Source organism: Alternaria conjuncta (assembly GCF_024043145.1).
Source record: "Alternaria conjuncta strain BMP 0040 chromosome Unknown scaffold_5, whole genome shotgun sequence".
NCBI lineage: Eukaryota > Fungi > Ascomycota > Dothideomycetes > Pleosporales > Pleosporaceae > Alternaria > Alternaria conjuncta.
In genome coordinates, this window is record NW_026250094.1 from 1,973,808 (window position 1) to 1,991,486 (window position 17,679).

General features: G+C 54.7%; 6 protein-coding genes across 6 annotated transcripts; 4 read left to right on the plus strand and 2 right to left on the minus strand.

Moving 5' to 3' along the window:
- Window positions 1-716: 716 nt before the first annotated feature.
- Window positions 717-3,211, minus strand: J4E85_004295 (uncharacterized protein; the record flags this gene model as incomplete). The annotated part of the gene is made up of 7 exons (XM_051468554.1): window positions 717-1,365; window positions 1,417-1,634; window positions 1,684-1,788; window positions 1,824-1,842; window positions 1,932-2,132; window positions 2,361-2,995; window positions 3,071-3,211. 7 exons carry the CDS (start codon window positions 3,209-3,211, stop codon window positions 717-719), a joined length of 1,968 nt encoding a protein of 655 aa, XP_051328146.1.
- Window positions 3,212-3,676: 465 nt separating this feature from the next.
- On the plus strand, window positions 3,677-6,579 carry J4E85_004296 (uncharacterized protein; the record flags this gene model as incomplete). The annotated part of the gene is made up of 7 exons (XM_051468555.1): window positions 3,677-3,817; window positions 3,868-3,889; window positions 3,945-4,041; window positions 4,095-4,998; window positions 5,046-5,095; window positions 5,170-5,906; window positions 5,984-6,579. The coding sequence occupies 7 exons, from the start codon at window positions 3,677-3,679 to the stop codon at window positions 6,577-6,579; spliced, it is 2,547 nt and encodes an 848-aa protein (XP_051328147.1).
- A 417-nt stretch (window positions 6,580-6,996) lies between these two features.
- On the minus strand, window positions 6,997-8,212 carry J4E85_004297 (uncharacterized protein; the record flags this gene model as incomplete). The annotated part of the gene is made up of 3 exons (XM_051468556.1): window positions 6,997-7,526; window positions 7,669-8,101; window positions 8,183-8,212. 3 exons carry the CDS (start codon window positions 8,210-8,212, stop codon window positions 6,997-6,999), a joined length of 993 nt encoding a protein of 330 aa, XP_051328148.1.
- A 923-nt stretch (window positions 8,213-9,135) lies between these two features.
- On the plus strand, window positions 9,136-10,245 carry J4E85_004298 (uncharacterized protein; the record flags this gene model as incomplete). The annotated part of the gene is made up of 3 exons (XM_051468557.1): window positions 9,136-9,556; window positions 9,605-10,086; window positions 10,144-10,245. 3 exons carry the CDS (start codon window positions 9,136-9,138, stop codon window positions 10,243-10,245), a joined length of 1,005 nt encoding a protein of 334 aa, XP_051328149.1.
- Window positions 10,246-11,318: 1,073 nt separating this feature from the next.
- On the plus strand, window positions 11,319-13,132 carry J4E85_004299 (uncharacterized protein; the record flags this gene model as incomplete). Its single annotated transcript, XM_051468558.1, has 5 exons — window positions 11,319-11,442; window positions 11,493-11,854; window positions 11,906-12,308; window positions 12,365-12,441; window positions 12,491-13,132. The coding sequence occupies 5 exons, from the start codon at window positions 11,319-11,321 to the stop codon at window positions 13,130-13,132; spliced, it is 1,608 nt and encodes a 535-aa protein (XP_051328150.1).
- Window positions 13,133-14,323: 1,191 nt separating this feature from the next.
- Window positions 14,324-17,133, plus strand: J4E85_004300 (uncharacterized protein; the record flags this gene model as incomplete). Its single annotated transcript, XM_051468559.1, has 2 exons — window positions 14,324-16,844; window positions 16,895-17,133. 2 exons carry the CDS (start codon window positions 14,324-14,326, stop codon window positions 17,131-17,133), a joined length of 2,760 nt encoding a protein of 919 aa, XP_051328151.1.
- Window positions 17,134-17,679: the final 546 nt, after the last annotated feature.

Sequence of the window (17,679 nt, forward strand, 5' to 3'; positions counted from 1 at the left end):
TCCGATAGATCCATAGAGAGGGTCGATGTACATGCACTGCACGACTCCGAAAACATTTAATCAGGATTTGAAAAACGATTGCTGAATATGTGACGCTATCCTGGAGTGTAAGAGTACCGCTACTGAAATGTGTAGTTCCACCAACCCGCGCCCAGTCATGTGTCGTTCCGAAAGACCGGCCGAATCAAGCAGTGACATCACCAGTCAGCGCATGCCCCTGTCGCATCCATGGATTTCAATCAAAGAACCAGAACCTCACCTGACGATACTTGTACCTTTACGATAACACGCGCATAATTCTCGATTCGAACATACGGATGAGGCTAGCTCGCAGGGCATACTACCCGTAGCCAATGGTAGCTGTCTGGCCGCGGACACCTGCATATCATTCGTCCAGTAGTTCGATCTAGCAGCACGCAGAAAACTCTTACCATGGTGATCGTGATCGTGGATCAAAGGGCTGGTGGATGAGCTTATCCGGATCACAGCACTTCGTCAGGACTAGTGGTCGGCAAAAAAGACCCATCAGACAAAGTGGGTCGCGCTCTGTGGTTTCTGAGCACACGTGAAGATGCGCAGGAGATGGGAACTACAGCTCTGAGCCAAAGCATTGAGGCTGGATGTAGCGAGTAGCACAGTAACCAATAAATCGTATATTGTATCCAGCGTTGTTGTAACCTCCACCTTGCTCCAATTCCACCAATCTCTCGGCGCGTTCAAAAAACGATGCTTCGCCATGTCCTCGATGCCCTATCTTGCTGAGTTGGCTCAGCAGTATCGTTAGGAAGCTTGAGATCAGCCATAGTCTGCAAAAGCCGATTCAGACGTTGTTCGGTCGGATCCGAGGTGATGGACTCTACGTTGACAGGGTATTCGCCATAGACGTGTTCCATCATCGACTTCTCCCTTTCACCTTCGTCTTTGATGTGCGCCCAGTCCTTGAGCAGCTTGACGTCTACCGGATTCATCTTGTCGCGCAAAATGCGGAACACGAGTTCAGATAAGAAGAAGTTATGGCCTTGGTCGCGCAAGCCCTTGGCGCACAATATGAGTGTGGCTCGTGTGGCTTTCATTATGGCTGGGAAATGCTCTTGTTGCGCTTCTGGGGTGCGTAGACGCTCGATCGAATCGAAGCCTAGCTGGACGAGGACCTGGAGTAGGAATATGTAGTATGCTTCGAAGCCGTGACGGTGGAAGAACATATGGAGAAGCGTCTGCAGACTCGCTTTTGAGGCAGCATATAGTTGGGCCGGACTGAAGCCTGTATACTTTTGAAATGCGCCACTATTGTTGGGCCAGTTGAGAGACTTTTCCTTTTCCAGGAACGGTTGGAAGGTCATGGTAACGAGGTTGTGGAACTGCATGCTGTGACCCAAACGTTAGTCATTTGTACATGGAAGGTGTGTCAAATCTCACTGTAGCAGAAGCTGTGTCGGCATGGCGGCATTCTGTGGCTGTAACGGCTCCGGAAGATCACGGAACCATTGTACCAGCATAAGATGATAACGACTAGCCTGCTCAATATCGAGATTGTTATCTCCATCGTCCTCTGGAAGAGCCTTTCCGGCTATGTCGTTCATGATGCATCGAAGCTTGATGAGCGACAGGAATGTCTGTCCCAGATAGATGGGGGTCTAGTAGCTTGTCAATTTGGTCCATCATGAGGGACAAATGGGGACGTACCAAGTGTGTCGCAAGAGGGTATTTGACCCAAATCTCGCCAAAGAAGTCGTGTGCGTCTTGGTACGCGGGCAAGCCGTCCTCAGGTGGAAGTCGAGACAGTGGGGGCTTCATAAGGTAAAAGCAAGAGAACCTGAACCTACATCAGAGGCGATCTCAATACTACGTTGGGGGTAGGGGCAGGGGCAGGGGCAGGAGGAGGGGGAGGGAAAGAGGAGACGAGGGCAAGGAGAAATCAGGTAAGCTCATACGCTTGCTGAGAGAAGATGCCCCAGGCTGTGATGGTTCTTGAAATGCGGTCCTTCTCGTTATTGTATTGCGCGGTCTTAGCAAATAAGTCTAGTCTATCCGCAAGCGCTAGAGCGTGAGACCACATTGTCCAGCCCATTTTGTCCATGCCATTGGCGAAGTATATTCGGCCTATGATGGTAGCTGCCTGGGCAGAGGGAAGACTACACACGGCTTGTGACTGTTCTAGCTCCCATAGCTGTCTGGTCTCAGCCATACAACGATAGCTATAGGTGTTGGGGTTCCAAAACTCGGACCTCTGCTCAAGCGTACTCAAGCCGTGCTGTTGATCGTGTCAGCTCACAAGGAAGCAAGTGGGAGAAGTCAAGATGGAACCTACACAGGCTGCGGTGAGAATGGCGCTGACTAGGAGTGGTGAACAGTAATCAGACCTTTCAGCAGTCATGTCATCGAGAAAGTGATCTTTGTGGAAGCAAGGCCACAATGGGAACTCGTACAGGAAGTAGCCTTCGAGAAGGCGGGTGAGGAAGACGTCGTCGTCGCTTATCGAAGTCCACTTGGACGGCCTCAGCGTGTCTGGCGACATGCGTGGATCGTACATGCGGGCGCCGGGGTAGGGCACGTGGTAGATGGCGCTGTGAGTCTGCTCCTGGATGTCGGTGCCGTGATGGGCAGTCTCGTTTGACAGGGCCTTGTACAGTCTGGAGGCAAGGTAGGGGTTGTCGGCACTGCCAAACAGCGGCATCATGTCAGCAAGATAGGGAGCGGTGAACTGGTATGTCGTGTCTGGGACCAGCTTGAGCTGGACACGCAGACTGCCATACTCAAGGAAACGGAGGAGGCTGCGCTCGTCGGTGCCGTGACGCAGCTGGGCGAGGAGGTCCTGGGCGACGTGCCATGGCTGGGAGCGCAGATGGGCGAAGATGTGCCGGAGGAGGGCATGCTGGGGGTGATGGTGTGCGTGGACCTGGACCTGGCCATGGTATCGCCTGGCACTGGCAGCAACGGGCCGGACCGCAGGCTGAAGGTAGTTGCATGGCGTATGCCGCTTGCGGCACTCTGAGCACTGGGGACGTTCGGTCGAGCACTGGTCGTGTCAGAGGTCTGGGTGGGTTTAGCTCGCGCACGGCCGCCGACTTACCTTGGTGATGCGGCCGCGACAAGCTTCACATGCTCCCGCGCCCACAATCCGCTGCAGACTCAACGCAGGACGCGCCCGAGATAACGCCGCGCGCTGGGTGGGCTGCGAGCGGGCTGGAGGCACCTGCAGGTTCTCGTCCATGGGCAGTAGCTGGCTCACCTGTCAGGCGGATACGCGATTCGGGTCGTGGCCGCGCCGTCTTGAATATTGCTATTATACTGCACGTGGGTGGTGCAGGGCTCGCGGACCTCGACCTCCCTCCTCGCCTACGTACGTGCCTGCCTGCTCGTACACAGCATGACGTCGCCCGCCTCGACGCCCATTGGCCACGGCATAAAGCGCCTTCCTCTAATGGGCGCCCACCTCGTCTCGAAAACTACCCGATTCTGGCTTATTATGTTCAACGCGTAAAGGTTGTCTGCCGGAATGCTCCCCCGTTCCGTCACCACGACGCAGCTGCTACTCCGATAAGGACTGCGCTCGTGACTCCACGCTACGACATCTAGGCGGACCGTTGTCTCCGCCTCAGTCTTTCCCTCTACCTCCGCCTCTGCGCACGTGCTTCGCCCCTTCTCCCAGCACTTGCAGGTGGTCACGTCCGAGTGAATGGATAACGGCCGCTACCCGCCCGAGGGCTCCAGCTCCAGGGAGGCAAAGGTGGCCATACCAAGAATTCCTGGCCATGGATACCAGATGCCGCCTGCCACAAGAACTCCTCGGGTCCGCACCGAAGTAGTGAGCAAGGCTGTGAGTAAACTCTCTTGTACGATTGGGCCGGTGCTGACGTCCGCTTCTAGTGCACGCAGTGCCGTAAACGAAGTGGGCCCTTCCTCATGTCCAGATCGCACAACTTCGGCTTGCTGACTAGCCCCAGAGATCAAATGCTCTGGCCACCGTCCGCAATGTATCAACTGTCAACGGCAGGACAATGATTGTCACTACGACCTGGAGCGCAAGGACCGCCTCAAAGGGTCTGTTCATGTCTTTGTCCATCTGCTCCACATCCCCGTCTGACTAGTAAAAGAGCTCAACGCAAATCACACGCCTTGACTGCACTCTTGATTGAAGTGAGCAGCCAGCTTGACGATGAGAGCAAGAAGAGAGTTGAGGATACCTTGGCATCCTTCGAAGACGACACGCCGCCTCCTCCACCAACACCTGCTCTCTCTCATGGCAAGCGCGCAAGAAGAGCTTCGTCACCTTCCCCCAATGACGATGCTCTGAGCGCCACCTCTGTAGATGGCGGAGAAGCTCACGTCTCAGCTTCAGTCGGCTCCAACGAAGACCTAGACTTCGTCCAGGAGGACATTCTCAATACGGATGAGGCAGACAACACGGGCTACATGGGTCACAATTCCCACGTTCAATGGCTCAGAGCCCTGGAAACCAAGATCGAACAGCCCGAGGGCGAACCTGCCAACATGCCTTACGGGCCACCGGGCATCGACGGCGACGCCTATAACCAGCGTGCTGAAGCGCTCCACGGGCGTCAGCAACAGAGCCATACTCGCCCTTCTCCGCACCATGACAAGTATTCTGGCTACTACTTTTACCTTGACAAATCCAACATCGACATCGATGTTGGTGATCCACACGTCATACCCTCTGCTGAGTCGGCCGAGAGGCTGTTCGACTACTACAAAGCAGTTGTGCACAGCCCATTCCCCATCTTAGGTGACATGTTCGAAGCTCAACTGAAAACGTACTTTGCCAAGGATCAGGGCAGTCCTACGCTGGTCGTCTGCCCAAAGTGGAAAGCTGTTATGAACCTCGTATTCGCTATTGGCGCACGCTATTCTCATCTCATCGGCGACGAATGGCAAGCCGACGATCGTGATCACCTAGTGTATATGTGGAGAGCAATCCATCTATTGCAGCTCCAAAGCATTGATACTCTCGTTGCGCAGCCAGATCAAGCGCTGATTCAGGTAAGATCCATTGAATTTGGACCCAACATCTTTTGACCCATGTCTAGGCATTTGGGCTTCTGTCTTTCTACTACTTGACAATAGGTCATGTCAGCAGGTGCGTCGTACTTCGGATGAACGAAGGCACGTTCACCTTTGTAGCCTGCAAGTATGCTAACAAGGACGTTGCAGAGCTTGGTATATGATTGGCATCGCCCTTCGACACGCACAGGCCGCAGGCTTGCACCTCAGACACGAAGACCCTTCCATGTCTCCCAAGAGAAAGAAGGCCCTGGCCCAGATTTGGTGGTCACTTTACTCCATCGAATGTGTTCTTACCTGCATAACTGGGCGCCCACGCACTGTAAGCGCCATTGACTGTACTGTACCGCCACCAGGCGCAAAGGGTACAGAACTGGATTCATCGTCTCGTGAAACCACCACATCAGCTGCAATTAGACAGGCATCTGAGTCTTCTACTGGCGAGTCCATGATCAAAACCAGCGTCGATCCATTTGACGTAGCCTACGTTAGGATCGATATCCTCATGGACAAGATCTTGTCTGGCTTGTATTCCGCACAAAAGTCTGCCAAGTCCTGGAAGGCTGCCCAAAAGGAGATTGCTTCGCTGTCTGACGATTTAGAAGCCTGGGCCTTGCACTCCCTGGTTCGGGGTCCAGCAACAGCGACCGCTGCCACTTCAGAGAGCAACCTGAGCCGAGAGCAGGTGCTGCTCTACATCTATTATCACAACGCCAAAATTTGCATCACCCGGCCCTGTCTATGCCGGCTAGACCTGCGCATAAAGGGCCAGAGCGAACAGTCGACTCGATTCAACCAGAAATCTGCTGAGGCCTGCATAGGTGCGGCTCTAGATCTCACTTCCATGTTGCCAGATCCTCCCAATCCTGCATGGTTTTACGGACACGGTCCGTGGTGGTGTGCTGTTCATATAAGTAAGAACCTCACACATTGCGATATGGAGCTTGGCTAACCACCCCTATAGTCATGCAAGCCCTTACGGTCTTACTTCTTGAGTTGTCATTGGACGGCATACACTTAACGGTCGAAAAGTCACATATTACAGCCTGCATCGATAAGCTCATACGATGGTTGAATTCGATGAAACCCGTCGACGCAGTCAGCGAGAACGCATACAATGTTATCGCCAGAGTCATGAATAAGCAGACCAAAGAAGAGGCGGCCCGTCGTCGACTACCTCAGCCACAGATAACGGATCAGCACAAAAAGCAACAACATATAGAGCATATGGCCTTTGACTCACAGCAGCGATATCAGCCGTACAGTCAACCTCTTACGTTGCAGCAGTCAGATGTTGCATGGGCAAGCGCTGACCCATTCAATAGCAACATCTACTCGCAGTCCAACACAGGCAACTTCGATCTCTACGACGCTCCTGGCGGCGATATTCTGAACGATCCCACCACTGGGCTAACAGAATACGGTCAGCCTCTGAATCTGTTCTATGGAAATCCCTACGAATCGACTTTCGACCATTGGGAATGGGATCCAGCGGCTTTTCAGGATCCAGATCAGCAAGGGTATCCAGGATATGAAGGGTATGATCCAGGTGGTGGCTAGATGTGTCACGTACACTCGCCAGCACTGTGGATGAAAGAGGTATGAACATTGCGCCTTCAAGGACATGGGTTCAGAACAAAATATAGAATGACAGCGGCATGTCTGAGCAATCAGCAATCCCAGTCTCGTTGTACAACACCCAAAAAAGCATGTAGTATACCACATAATTGCTGTGTACACTACTGTACCAGGATTACCGTTACTCCTGCAGCCGTTGACTGTGTCCCATATTGCTGCTGTTTTCTACCTTAGCATAAGTGCGGTTTCATGAGACTCCTTGCGCTTCATCTTTGATATGATACTCATCACGGCGAGGTAAGCCCCATATTCCATGCCAGGGTGAAGTTGTATAGCTGCATTTCTTATTTTGGTAACGATATGATAGACCCGAAGAACATACTGGCAGTAGTAGAACAATTAAAGTTCACAAGCTTCCACGTTGTACATACCCTGAACAACCTGACAGTTCTCACCATATCGCTCCAGCGCATCCCTCACTGCATCTTCCAACTGCATGGTCTCCACACCAACGAGCTCATTCTGAACAGTCCTCTCCAAGTCCTCCGCATGACCTTCATCATCGCCCTCATAAAACTGGTTACACACGCCCAACCCCTTCATCGCTTTACCCATCTGCGCTTTTCCTTCCTCCGGCTCACCGCCTTCCTTCCACTTCTCCAACACGACCAAAGCGTTTCGATGGATTTTGTCCACATCGACGTGTGAGATGGTGAAGGTGATATCGAAGACCTTTTCAAGGGTGCGCAACAGTGTGTGTTGAGTGACAGTGGAACAAGGGGAAATGGGATCGAGGAGGACGGGGCGGTTGAGGACGGAGTCGGGGTTGCGGAGCATGTTTCCTGCTGCGAGGCCCATTGTGGGTAGAGGTGTCCAGTGTAAAGGTTGGTTTCCGGAGCCGTAGATGCGGGCGTGGCGGTTGGGTATGTCTGGTCATCATATGTTAGCGGGATGGTGATGGTTTGGAGTTGATAGGGAGAAAATTACCAAAGCCTGCGGGGCCTTTCATCAACCCTAGTATATGCTGATCAGTATCACGCTTCAAGTCGAATAGTTGGAGGAATTACATACACATATCGAAGAACGGCCCGCCATTCAAACTCGTCCACGCCATCTTCCCCTCCCTCCCCAATCCCTCAAGATAATCTCTGATCCTACATTTACCGCCAACAAAAGCTTCCGGCAATCTTCTAAACGCCTCTCGGGTGATTTCTCCGACGAATTCGTTGGCGAAGAAGAGCTTGACGCCTGCAGCGACCGCGGCGTCGATGATGAGTTTGGATGGCTCGTAATGCGTGGCTCCGCCTGTGATGCAGTTTACTACTGCGTCTTGGTTCTCGAATGCGGTTTGGAGAGAGGAGAAAGATGTGTAGTCGACAGTGCGGTGGGTGATGGTAGGAGGTGGTTTGTAGGTTGATGTTGGGCGCGTGATGCCTGTTATGGTGAAGCGGGGTCCGTCTTTGAGGAGTTCGGTTATAATGGCGTTTCCGACATTTCCACCCGGCTAATACATATGTTAGTTTTGGCCGTTGTAGAGCAGCTTGAAGGAAGGTGACATGTGATGGGAATGAATGGGTAGACAGACACCGAGGATCGCAATGTTCTTGATTTCCATGTTTGAAGCTTCCTTTACGATGAGTGTAGAGGGTGACAAAAGTTCGAAAGCTGGTTCTCACTGACGACTTGCGATACTCTGTTTCCTGAGACTACATGATCTTATATATCATGCGATGTGAAGTGCTCGCCCAACAATCACCAAAGTTTCCGAAATAGATGTCGCGGATGCATCATTTCGCTCATTTCGTCCACTATTGAGGTTCGTTGAGGTTCAGGCTGATGTAGGCAGCCATTTGCATGTTTGCCTTGTAGCTGCCTGATGTTGGAAGGCGTTTTGCTTGGGTCTGGAAGCTGCATCCTTCGGCTCGGGAGATGAGAGACCACCGATCTGTCAAGACGACGCTTGGCTTGTTCGGTGTTGGTGCGACGAAAGAGGCTAGCTCGTTCACGTGTTTCGTCGGCGTTTGAACTCGAACAAGCTGGCAAGGTCAAATGCCGAGCGTGTTCTATATTCGTGTCATCATTGAACGCGAAGAAGACGCGTAATTGAAGCAAGATATTAAGTAGGAGCATCTCTGCTGCGCGGAGTTTTGGGCAGATGCTTGTTCCTGCTGTCAAATGTTATCATTGCTGCATGTGTTTTGGAAGTGACGATGGCGGGGCAGCCGAGGCCGTAATGGTGGGGTTGCATCATCTCAATACACAGATCATTGTAGCAACACAATAGGGAGGACAGCAAACTGTCATGCTTTCAATTTAGCGGAGTAAATTACCACACTTGATGTTGCAATCAAATAGGTTCGGTCCGAGATAGGCCGCTTCGAGCAGCGCCGTCGGTGGATCTGGGCAGCACGTAATAAAAGGTCACCAAATGCCGCTGCGCTCAAGATAACATTAACCGGCAACTCTTTCGTCTGACCCCTCCATTCTACCAGAGTACTCAATCGTTCTTTCATCACCTTCAAAAATCGCATATCCGCCATGTCGCAACGAGCAGCACTTCTTATTGGCAAGCTGTCACACGCCCAAAAAGAATGGCAGCAGGTTTCGCAAGTAGCATCGAAGCTGCACGAGTACCCCGATGGTAACCGGGAAGACTTCATTTCGAAGTGCAAGAGCGGCGAATTTGACGGCATCTATGCTCTCTACCGAAGCAATGACTCAAACCCGATTACCGGAGATTTCAACGCGGAACTGCTTGACGCTCTCCCCAAGAGCCTGAAGTACGTTTGCCACAACGGAGCGGGATACAACAACATCGATGTCGCAGCATGCACAAAGAGGGGAATCTCGGTTTCGAGCACGCCGATAGCGGTCAACGACGCGACTGCAGATGTTGCCATTTGGCTGATGCTAGGCGCGCTGCGGAATATCAAGCAAGCATACATGGCAGTCAACAACGGTTCGTATCTCCAGCTTTTCGACATATCGTTACTAATTCAATTCACAGGCAAATGGCGCGGTAACTTCTCCCTCGGTCACGACCCCAAGAACAAGACACTCGGTATCCTAGGCATGGGTGGCATCGGTTCGGCAGTTGCACATCGCGCAAAGGCATTCGGCATGAAGATACAATACCACAACCGCAATCAGCTACCAGCCAACGAGGAGAATGGAGCGAAGTACGTGAGCTTCGAGGAGCTGCTCAAGACGTCCGACGTCCTCAGTTTGAACTTGGCACTCAACCCGTCGACTACGCACATCATTGGCAAGGAGCAATTCAACACAATGAAGGATGGAGTGATAATCGTCAACACTGCACGAGGTGCATTGATCGATGAGGCCGCTTTGGTGGACGCGCTGAAGAGCGGCAAGGTCTGGACATGTGGACTGGACGTGTTTGAGGAGGAGCCGAAGATCCACCCCGGGCTACTGGAATGCGAGAGGGCGGTGTTGCTGCCTCACGTTGGAACCGGCACATACGAGACACAGGTAAGTGACGCTGTCCACGAATCTCATTGATTCTGGATCACAACTGACGGCTTTCAGCGCGACATGGAGATATTAGTCTTGGACAACTTGAAGTCGGCTATCCAGAGCGATAAGCTGTTGACGCAAGTACCAGAACAGAAGGGCAAGGCAAACTTGTGATTGATCGTTTGGACGATTGGTCTTCGAATTGGAAACATCTGTACTCAGTTTGGAAATGAAGAAATGATGAAAAACAGCCTGCAACTATTCTTCTGCATGGAAGCGAACTTGACATGTCTATAACTAAAGAAAGCTTCGTGTATTGCCGCTTACATAGTCTCGACACGCTCTATGCCAGGCCGCATGTCGGCTTAAGGGGACATAGGAGGCAGCGTCGGAGCCGGTGACTTGGCTCGGCATATGGATTGCTTGGTGATTAGGCCAATGAGAAGCTTGTCGCAATTTCAATCGCCTAGCTTCCGTGCGGAGACAGGATGTGGAGGAGGAAAACCTGGGGTCGGTCTTTGAAGGAATGTGGAGAAGAAGGGGAACTGTAAGAGTAAATCTGGAGTCGGTCTTTGCATCGTGAGAATATCGCAGGTTCGAGAAATTATCGGCTGCTGTTTGGGTTCTTCACATGCACAAGACGAGCTCACCGCCCGTAAGCAACGCTAAGCATGGGCCTAGTCTGCCACCCGACTTCTTCGCACGTGAACACGTCCGCACACTGGATTCCTTCAGAAACTGCATCTGCGCTGCACAGTCAGCGACTCATCCCGTCCGTTAGTCCTGCAGCCGTTTGACTCGTTTACTCATACTGCAGCTGTAGGATTCACAGCAAGAGCCTCAACACAATCGCAGCAACGGCGTTTGAATGGAAGGATAATTACCACCCGCCATGCCGACCCACCAGCTATGGGGCGCTCCGCCCTGTGACTGGCACATCTGGAGTCCCCACGATACGTCCCCACGTCATATCCCCGACGTCGCGTTACACTATGCCGACAGCCAAGCCAAATAGGCTTCGCCGTTTGCCTGCGGGTTTTGGGTTCGGAGTTTGGCTAGCTAGGCGCTGCGAGGCTGGTGCTGGGGGAAACTGACGATATATAGTCGGATGCTTGCCGCGATGTTACCTTACCTAGGTACATTGACAGATCGACATCACTGTCTTTGACCGCTCGTCGCATCGCCATCGCATTCGCGTCGGGCTTTTCTTCTGTCCTATTTGGCTTCCTTTGCGACGCGCTGCCATCATGGCCAAGCTCAACATGTACGAGGTGTGGGCGGACATCAAGACGTACCGTCGCGCCTATGTACTGACCGCTGTGGCTTCTTTTGGTGGAATGCTGTTCGGTTGGGACACGGGTCTTATCGGAGGTATGTGTGCGCATCCGCACGTGCAATGATCATGGCTAACGCGCTTGTAGGTGTATTGACAATGGACGCGTTCCAGCACTCATTCGCCCTAGATAAGGACAGCAAAGACTTTGCCAACCTGCAGGGAAACATCGTGTCCGTTCTTCAGGCGGGGTGTTTCTTTGGTGCATTGTCTAGTTTCTACGTCTCAAATACTTTTGGGCGCAAATGGGCCCTGATCATTGCGGACGTCATTTTCATCCTCGGCTCTTTGATCCAAACCTTATGCGGAATTGGCACGACAAGTCTTACACAGCTTTACATTGGACGCGTCATTGGCGGTTTCGGCGTTGGACTGATTTCAGCGGTCGTCCCTACCTACATTGGAGAGAATGCGCCAAGGGCCATCCGAGGACGTTGTATTGGTTGCATGGTATGACCTGTCAAGACTGCTTTTCTGGAACCGACCCACTAACGCTAGCAGCAACTCTTCAACGTGACTGGTATATGTCTGTCCTTTTTCGTAAACTACGGCATATCGCTCGACATCCCTAGCCCCACAGACGCGACAAAATGGCGTGTGCCATTTGCCCTCCAGATGCTTCCCGGCGCCTTCCTGCTTGTGGGCATGCTCTTCATGAATGAGTCTCCCCGCTGGCTCGTCGAGAAGAACAAGCTCAGCCAAGCCGCCAAAGCTTTGGCCCACGTCCGCGGCAAGAGCGTCGAGGACCCTGAGGTGGTGCAGGAGCTAGACGAGATTATTGCGGACTTTAACGGCCATGAGCAGATGCCAATGATGGCTCAGCTCAGGGCTGCCTGCTCGAGCAAGAAGATGCTGTATCGCTCGAGCTTTGTAGTAATCCTCATGTTCTGGCAACAGTGGACCGGTAAGAAGTTCCGACGTGCAATCTGCATTTGAGGGATATACTGACGTGGTGATTAGGTACCAATTCGATCAACTACTATGCGCCGCAAATCTTCAGGCAGATTGGTCTTACTGGCAACTCTTCCGGGCTATTCGTACGTATTCTGTAAAGACTGCATGCGAGCCAAACTAACATGCAACTAGGCAACTGGAGTATACGGTATCGTCAAGATCGTCGTTACCGCGATTGGCCTGATGGCCTTCACCGAGCAACTCGGAAGGAAGTGGTCGTTGATCCTCGGCTCGATGGGCCAAGCCTTTGCGATGTACTACATTGGCGTCAACCAGGCAGTCCACCCACCCACAGGTGAGCTGGATGGCAACGCAATCTTCGCCATCATGTGCGTCTATCTCTTCGTCGTATTCTACTCGTTCGGGTGGGGACCGATCCCATTCGTGCTGGCATCGGAGTGCAGTCCTAACCATGTGCGATCTCTGCTCATGGCGGCCTCGTTGATGACGCAGTGGCTCTTTAACTTTGTCATCGCAAAGATTACCCCCCTGATGCTGGACAACATTACGTACGGAACGTTTCTTTTATTCGGCTCGCTGTGCATTGTCATGGGTATCTGGACGGTGTTCTGCGTGCCCGAGACGAAGGGAGTGCGCCTGGAGTCCATCGGCGAGCTGTTCGAGGGCAACATCATCAGGGGTTGCATTCAGGATACGGTGCCGAGCAAGTCGCGGGCGAAGCAGCTCAGGCACCATCACGCCACGGACGATGCCGATTCGACCAAAAGCGGCGTGGGCAAGGCTTCGCGGGTTGAGCAGATCGAGGATGTGTAGAGCATCGGGCGGGAGGAGGCGATGGCAAAAAGCAAGAAGCAGCCAATGTTCAGTGCTTACGTTGCGGCGCGTCCGGCGGATTAGTACCGCGAGGAGTGCTTCGGTAGCTGAGAGGTGCCGAAGCCATGGCCCTGTAGCTAGACCAATCGATCGCGAACATGAGACTACAGTGTGCATCAGGATCTGTACGACGTGTTCATACAGCGAAGATCGTGAACGGAACGAGGAACTGAGTCGGCCCGCGCAGGGCAGTCGCACCGGACGAGTCACGAGGCCATGGCGGACCTGGCGGTCAAGTTGGGTATCACAGGGCTATCCCGAGCTAGCGGGGTCAGTTGGGCGGCGGAAGACGTCTGTAACAGCTAGAGAGGGCAGCTAGGCGGCGGGGCGACGTTGTTGACAGGTCGAGGGCGCATGTGCTGACGTGCCTGTGGCAGCAGTGGGCACCTGGGTAGAGTGAAGCGTCGCGGTGGAACGTGGTAAATCCTCTGCAGCTAGTCTGAAATCTAGTCAACTGGTAGGACATCTCTAGAGTAGCGGACCCTGTTTCTGTGCGGCGAGCCATGCCGGCTGCTGAGTGGCTGTGCCGGCAGGGGTGCGCGGGCCCAAGCGAGGGCGATGACATAGTGCAATCTGACGCTCTCCACGCACCCTCGAAACCAGGCGGGCGGCGGCCTGGGCACGCTCTCTGTACCCGACCGAATCCTCACCCTCCTGCTGTCTATCCTTACTGTCCATCTCGTGTCGCGCGCTGCACCCCATCGCTCCCATCGCCGTGTGCACATCGGCCGTTAGCCCCCCACCGCGCTTGTCCGCCTCATTCGCTGCCTCGCGGTCCCACCACGAGAGCCCATAGCACGCTGCTGGGCACACCCTGGGAGCCGCCTGCAAATATCACGTTGATTTTACACCGTGCCAGTACCCCCGCCCCCTGTCACCACTCACGCCAGGGAACTTGGGCTATCCTACAACCATCGGGCAACCTGTTCGCGCTGCTAGTCGTCGACCCTACGCCGGCTGAGCCCACCGGCTGCATCCTCGCTGTCGAAACGCCCTTATGTACGTCGAGCTGCGGCTTTCTTTCTCGCCAGGCCTAATTTCTAATTCTCCTTCGTTGGTGCCATTTGCTCTTCTTCTCTTCACCTGCCTTCCTGCCATTTCCCCTTTTGAAACCACGGCTGGGCTGACACGATGTTGGGCAGCGTTCTCCTCCCCACTAAGCCGCCTGGCCTGAGGTCGAATACTTATTCTAGCACCGTTGCGCCGCCCCTTCCCCCACGCCGTAACTCGCTGTCCACCCAGCCCGCCGCCAAAACTGCTGCCAAAACTGCTCCGCTCCATATCAAGACCGTCACCCTGTCAGGCGGCATGGACACGCGGTACAACAACCGCCCCTCGTCCCCGCGGGGCCGCTACTCCAACCCCGCCAGGTCCTCGACGGGCACCTTCGCCGACCCCTATTACACCTCGTCTTACTATGGCCGTCCCAGCTCGCCACGCTCCAGCGTCGACCGCATTGGAACGTCCCACACCTCGCACGCCTCGCACCACACGCCCTACTACACGCCCAGCCCCACGACCTCTTCCCACGCGAGCAGCACCAAGTACGACTCGTACACTGGACGTCCACGGCGAAACACCAACGACCTGACCCGCCCCAATGTGAGTACCAGCGCCCTGCCGACGACTTCGCTGCCACTACGCACCCCGTACTCGTCCCACACCCACACCGAACGACCGCGGAGCCCACTCACACCCTCCTATGCCAAGGGATCCGATACCTACATCACCCCGGCCGCTTCACGAGGCCATAAGAAGGTCTACAGCGTCGACGACAGCAGCCATCTGACCAAGCTTGTTGCTGAGGTCGAGCCGGCACGCCACCGGGATCATGCAGACCGGGGTTACAGTATCACAAGTGGCGGCCGCAGCTACCACGACAGCAGCAAGCCCCCGTCGCGCCTTACCGACCTGAGCAACAGCGATGGCTACTCCTACACGGACCCCGCGAGCATGTACCGTGACACAGAGCCAGCTTGGCGGAGGCCACGTGCTGGCAGCTTGGAACGTGGCTCTCGCCCCACTAGCATGATTGCGGATCGCCCCTCTCGTACCTCTACTCGCGAACTTGGTCCTCCCCCGTCCACACGTGGCTTCGACAAGATCAACAGCATCCCGCGGCCCCACGGCAGATCATCCTCGATTGAACGGGGGGCACGCGAAATTCCCAAGTACGACCCCTACCCAGACTCAAGCCTCGCACGATCCTCCTCCTCTCGTACTTCTCGCACTCCTGCTGCCATTCACCAGGAGCCGCCTCGCCGAGACGCTTACCGCGATGACTACGACCGCCCGAGCCGTGGTGTTGAGAACAAGCGCCACAGCACCGCCTTTGAGGACCGCGAAGTGACCAGCCGTGGCTTCGGTATTGCACCAGGCCCCCCAAGCCTCGCACACGACCACCACGCTCTGGACCGACAGCCTCTATATCCTCCTGCCGAACCTCCTCGACCGAGGCCACAAGAGTCCAGCAACCACTACTATCAGCCAGACCGCGCCGAGGCACGCATGCCGGAACCTCGCTCCTCTCGTGACAGAGATGTCGTTCCACCGCAGGACTACGAAAAGCGCCCACGTGAGCGTGAGAGCGGCCGAGAAGAAAAGGGCGGCTTGGTGCAAACCATAACTGGTGCAGCAGCAGGCGTAGCAGCGACCCTGGCCGGCGCTGGTTACATGAAGAAGTCCCGTGACAAGGACCGTGGTAGCGACCGAGACTCGTCGGGAGAGCGTGAGCGTGAGCGACGGAAGGAATACGATGAGCGTGACAAGCGAGACCGTCCTGACGAGCGACGAGAGAGGAAATCTGAAGGCCGCCGCAACTCGCTTGTGCCGCCTCCACCGCCCCCGGCTGCTGCCCCAGCCGCTGCCCCCGCAGCCATCGCAGCTCCCGACTACCCTCCGATGCAACCCGACTACATACCTCAGCCTCGCGAGCGTAGATACGAGGATGATGAGAGAGAGAAGGTTCCTTCTCGCAAGGCACCTGCACCCTCCACTGCGGGAAGCGACGAGGAGCGCCCACGTCACTACGTTGATCGCGAACCCGAACGCCGGAGGGACCCCGCACCCCAGGAAGCTGCTCTGGATCCTGACGAGGAATACCGACGACGCATTCAGCAGGAAGCAGAACGTTCTAGTCGCAGCACTCGCGACAAGGACAGCGACTCTGACCGCGAGAAGGAGCGACGGAGGAAGAAGGATGAGCGTGACAGGTCTCGGGGTCCTGAAGACCGCTCGCGTGCGTCTCCTCCCAGGGATCGTCCCGTTAGCACCTATGACGGAGGCATGGTGCAGGAGCCGGAGTCAATGGAGAGAGAGTCTACAGGAAAGAGCGTAGTGATTGTCGAGCCCCCTAAGGAGCCCGTTGCGCCCGTTAAGGGCATCCTTCGCAAGCCAACTGAGAAGTTCCCCGAGGACCCTGAACCTATCCGCGAGGGTGTTGCGCCACACAAGGACGCATTGAAGGGCAAGGACATTCCTGTCGGAGCTCGATGGACAAGGATCGATCGTCGTCTCGTCAACCCCGAAGCTCTGGAACAAGCCAAGGAGCGCTTCGAAGAGCGAATGGACTGCGTCATCGTACTGCGTGTCTTGACCAAAGAAGAAATCCAGAAACTCGCTGATCGCACCAAGAAGATCCGCGAGAACAGAGGTACGTCAACATTAGGATTCGATTCATGATCAATACTAACATACACGCAGAAGAGGAGTACGACCATGACCGCCGCGACCGTGACGACCGCGACAGGCGAAGCCACCGATCCAAGGATGACAGGGACGACGAGGAGCGTGACAGTGACCGAGAGCGTCGCCACCACGACCGTGAGCGACGCCGCCGCTACGACGATGAGAGCGACTACGACGACCGCGAGCGAGAGCGAGAGCGAGAGCGCGAACGCGACAGGCCCAGGAAGGTTGAGATCGACGACGGAGGAAGGTGATCGCAGTGAAAAGATTTGCACATGATGCTGCATGTTATCATCCCTTCGAGGATATGCAGAGCGTGTGCTTATGCTAGTTGTGTTCTAGATAACGACGAAGAAGACAGGAAAAGTCCTTCAGGTTCGTGTTGGAGGACACCACGACGGAGAAGCCACTACACCACTTGGCAGATCCGACATCCCACAAATCTAAAAGCAATCCTTGGAAAGACCGACACACCGCATCCTCTGGCGTTCCGGAGAGTACAAGCCCTGGCTCCCCGCCGAACGTCGCGTCTCGAGGCGCCACCGCTGAAGTAGCAGTGCATCGGGGCACAGATTCAACCATCGTTCATCAACACGAGGCGGTGGCAGTGTCCGGCGCGAACACAAACGCATTCGCAGAGTACTGGATTGGTTATGATAGTACATGGCACTCTTTTGCTTATCAGTGTTGTTTGGCGCTTAGCTGGCGTTTAGGGGGGAGGTTCTCTGTTCACTTTCGTTACGCATAGCGACAGGGATGGCATAGCATAGCATGGCGAAGAGTGAGCGAGCGAGCGAGAA